The sequence below is a fragment of the Acanthamoeba castellanii genome, assembly GCF_000313135.1.
Source record: "Acanthamoeba castellanii str. Neff unplaced genomic scaffold scf7180000084763, whole genome shotgun sequence".
In the NCBI taxonomy this organism is placed as follows: domain Eukaryota; phylum Discosea; order Longamoebia; family Acanthamoebidae; genus Acanthamoeba; species Acanthamoeba castellanii.
Genome location: NW_004457323.1, coordinates 271,778 through 275,629, shown reverse-complemented (window position 1 = coordinate 275,629; position 3,852 = coordinate 271,778). Strand labels below are relative to the sequence as shown.

Here is a 3,852-nt window from a genome sequence, read left to right as displayed (position 1 = left end):
GCCCGCGGCGTAGAATCGCAGCGCACCGTCGGCCAGCAGCCGGTTTACCGCCTCTTCGCTCTCCCGCGTCTGCCCCCACCGCCGCACAAAGAACGAAGAACGAACGAAGAAGATAAAGCGAACGCGAAAGCAAAAACGTTAGCAGAGCGCACATCAGGGGGGGGGGTTGAAGAACGGACCCAGTGCACGGAGCGGATGGATCCCGTGTGCAGTTCCTTACCGGCGTCTTCGCGCACCGTGGCGCCCTCGTCGTCGATCCAGTCCGGCACTGTGCAAGCCCACACATGGTTAGTTAACGAACGATTTGTGGGCGCGTGGATCGTTGGTGGGCTGGGCGCGGGCCACACCGGCGGCGTGCGGGAGAGAATCGTAGCGGGGCAGGTAGGGCTTGATGTCCAGCACGGGCGTGCCGTCGACCAGGTCCACGCCGGAGATATGAAGCACTCCTCGCTCCAGCCGCTCGATCTTGGCGATGGTCAGTCCTGCGTGAAAGAAAGAAAGAAGAAGAACGTAGACGACGAGAAGCGCCATGACGAAGAGAATGAAGAGGGCGATGATTAGGATGATGATGATGATGATGACGGCAATGATGGAAGAAGTGTGTGGAGGGGGGTACCGATGGGGTTGGGTCGGTGGGGCGTCCGGGTGGAGAAGAGGCCCACGCGCGCTCCACCCAGCCGCGGCGGTCGCACTTTGGCCTTGAGCCCTTTGTCGCCCAGCATGGCTCTGGCCGAGCGAGCAAGCCGCGTTGGGCCGGTTATTCGTGTCGTTGGTCGTGTCGTGTCGTTGGTCGTGTCGTTGGTCGTGTCTTTGGTCGTGTCGTGTCGTGTCGTTGGTCGTGTCGTGTCGTGTCGTGTCGTGTCGTTGGTCGTGTCGTGTCGTGTCGTGTCGTGTCGTGTCGTGTCGTGTCGTGTCGTGTCGTGTCGTTGGTCGTGTCGTGTCGTTGGTCGTGTCGTGTCATACTTGGAGGCGTTGGTGTTTTGATGGAAGACGAAGACAATCCACACGTGTGAGAATTGTTGAATCCCGTCGAGCGCTTCGGCCGGGTTCAGCCTGCCCTCCAGCTGGATCCAGCCGCGCGTGGCCGGCGCCAGCATGCCCTGTCTGCCACGCGGAATGTGAGCTATGCGCACACCAACCACCATCGGCGGGCGGCGAGGGGGCAGGTTGGGGTATACCTGGGCGTGCCCATGCGCGAGGGGAAGGGCGAGCGCACGACGCCGATCGGTTTGATGGGCGCCGAGAGGGTGGCCAGCTGGCCGGCCTCATCGCCCTGGGCTGACGACGATCCCGTTGCGGCCCTCTCTGTGAGCACACGCCTCAATTCCTGATATTCCCCGCGCGTGTCGTGCGTGTCGTGCGTGTGCGGTCATGCCGCGTGTGCCGTGCGTTTAAGACAGTTGGGGCGGAGCCAGTGGCAAGAAACCTTTGCAGATGCGCTTGGTGGCGAGGAGAGCGTACGCGTTCGGCGCGGGTACGGCCAGCGCGGTCGGCATCACGCTTGCGACGAAGGCTGGCCACCTCTCGCTCCAGCTGTGCCACCTCCTCACGCAGCCGCTCTTCCTCCATCTCCTTTGATCGGGGGGGGGGAATACATCAATACATGTAAATGCAGCCCTGAGCTGAATGTAATCCAAATCCGAAGAACAAGGTACCTCCAGAATCAGCAAGTGTGAATTGATGTGAAGATGAATTCAACGTGGCTGATAATTCTGGTATAATTAAAAAAGAAAATGCGGTGCATGCCTCACATGCCTGTCTGGAAAAGGAAAGTCGAGAAAATGCGGTGCATGCCTCACATGCCTGTCTGGAAAAGGAAAGTCGAGAGCCGCCAAGGGTCAGCCTACGTGTAGAGATTGCCACAACTGCGATAAACACACTACTCTACAACATGGTACGCCAGCACTCACATGTTCCCTACTGGCCATAAAGCCCCTTCATTATCCCTCTCCTTCTGCCACCCACTTTTCGCGCCTCAACTCTATCATCTTTATTCGATTAATCTGTCCATCTTTGCCCCTCGCTAGAAATGCTGTCGTTTACGTGTGTTCATGTGGTTCGCGTAGGGCACTTTGTATACGACCAAGGCATTTATACTGCTGGACAGCGACGGCAAGCGACTTGCTGCTCGGTACTTCACCACCGAGTGGCCGGGGCTGGAGAAGCAGCTCAGCTTCGAGAAGTCGCTCTTCACCAAGGCCCAGGCTCATCCTGCCGGTACCCTTCCTCACCACAGCACGCGCCATCGCACCTTCCCCTTGCTGGCCACCACTTACATGTTCTTCTTCACCGACGCAGCGGAGATCATCTTGCTGGACAACATCATCGGGGTACCGCTCCTCTGCAAGGCCTGTGCGCCCTCTGAGTGCTGGCTAATCGCACTACGGCGTTGGTTGTGTGGCCACAGGTGTTCCGAACCGTGGCCGACGTCCACTTCTTCGTGATCGGAAGTCTCGAGGAGAACGAGCTCGTATTGTGGTCTGTGCTCACGACCTACATCGAAACCATTTCCCTCATACTCAAGTACGCCCTCCCCAACCCGACGCTCGTAAGGCTTGTACACAATGCGTCGGCTGAGCTCCAAACCACCCAACTACAGGAACCAAGTGGACAAGAGGACCCTCTCGGAAAACTTCGACTTCCTCCTGCTCGCCATGGACGAGCTGGTTGACGACGGGTACGAGTCAAGCGATACCCTCAAGATCAATCGCGTTGTGTTGCTCATCCGAGGTCGGTCCTCCCATCAAACAATGCAGAGTCGTGATGGAGACCGAGCCGCAGGTGATCGCCGACCGAGTGTGCATGCGGACCCAGGGCCCCGACGGCAGGGGCGAGGACGCCATCATGGGCGTGCCCATGAAGACCATCAACAGCGCCAAGGACATGGTCGTCAAGGGCCTCGGCAACCTCAGGGCGCAAGGTGTCTAGAAGAAGTACGTATGTAGGCCTACACACGTACACCTTCACTCTGGCGCCGAGCGAGATATCTCTGGAAAGTCCAATGAACAGCCCGTCGTGCGGGCATGAAGCAAAAGCGCTTCTAGCCAGAGAGAACTCTTCCAGTGCACCATCAACTCTTGGTTTCTTCGTCTTCTTGTGCGGCCGCTCACGCCACCGTCGAGTTTTCCCCACCGGCCACACCGCGCACGGCCCCACTCTCCGCTTTCGCGCAGACGAAGCTCGAGAAAATTCGTCGGTGGTGGTGGAATTGGTGACGTGCGCCACCTTAAAATGAGGGGGTGGGTCGTACAGGCCGCGACGCAGAAAAAGGCGCAAAGCAGGAAAGTTGTGCTTCCTCGCTACGAGATCTGAGGAGGGATCGTGCCATCTTCTTCTCCACCCCCTTCTCATCTTCTGTACAGCAGCACAGCGTTGAAGGTTCATCAGGAGGAGGAAAGTCGAACGCAGCAGAAAAAGCGGGAAGAGCGCGCGTGAAAGCCCCATCGCGCTTCATCCCACCTCATCTTCTGCTTCTCCCTCCCTCCGGCATCAGCAGAAACGCGGTCAATTCGACCTCGACATTCAACATAAACCCACAGCATCAATCGTTATATGCTCACGCGCTAGATAGAAAGATATAGCATATCCATTCGAACAGCAAGATGAGCGATAGCGAAACCGATTCCGATCTTTACACATCGAGGGAGGACATGCCGCAGAGGACTTCCTCCGCCCCGCCCATCCTGGAGGTGCAGGAGCAGTCCCTGTTCGCCATGGGCAACAACTATGCCCGCCTGTTTGCTGGCGCGGCAGACATTCGTGCCGATGACGATTACATCCACTTCTACAACTCGCATCCCGACCCCAGCAAACTTCCGCCCCCTATCGAGAGGCAGGTCTTCGATTCGATTG

General features: G+C 58.1%; 3 protein-coding genes across 3 annotated transcripts; 2 read left to right on the top strand and 1 right to left on the bottom strand.

Annotated features, from left to right (window-relative positions):
- Positions 1-26: 26 nt before the first annotated feature.
- ACA1_242060 (methyltransferase, YaeB/AF_0241 family, putative) lies at positions 27-1,569 on the bottom strand (the record flags this gene model as incomplete). The annotated part of the gene is made up of 7 exons (XM_004335343.1): positions 27-69; positions 180-268; positions 348-482; positions 617-726; positions 964-1,104; positions 1,179-1,305; positions 1,479-1,569. Coding segments are annotated over 7 exons (736 nt in total), but the record flags the coding sequence as incomplete, so codon positions are not given.
- A 460-nt stretch (positions 1,570-2,029) lies between these two features.
- Positions 2,030-2,928, top strand: ACA1_242050 (zetacop, subunit of COP-I complex, putative; the record flags this gene model as incomplete). Its single annotated transcript, XM_004335342.1, is given in 6 exon segments — positions 2,030-2,056; positions 2,067-2,217; positions 2,299-2,330; positions 2,408-2,523; positions 2,600-2,734; positions 2,757-2,928. 6 exon segments carry the CDS (start codon positions 2,030-2,032, stop codon positions 2,926-2,928), a joined length of 633 nt encoding a protein of 210 aa, XP_004335390.1.
- A 674-nt stretch (positions 2,929-3,602) lies between these two features.
- Positions 3,603-3,851, top strand: ACA1_242040 (uncharacterized protein; the record flags this gene model as incomplete). The annotated part of the gene is made up of 1 exon (XM_004335341.1): positions 3,603-3,851. A coding segment is annotated over one exon (249 nt), but the record flags the coding sequence as incomplete, so codon positions are not given.
- Position 3,852: the final 1 nt, after the last annotated feature.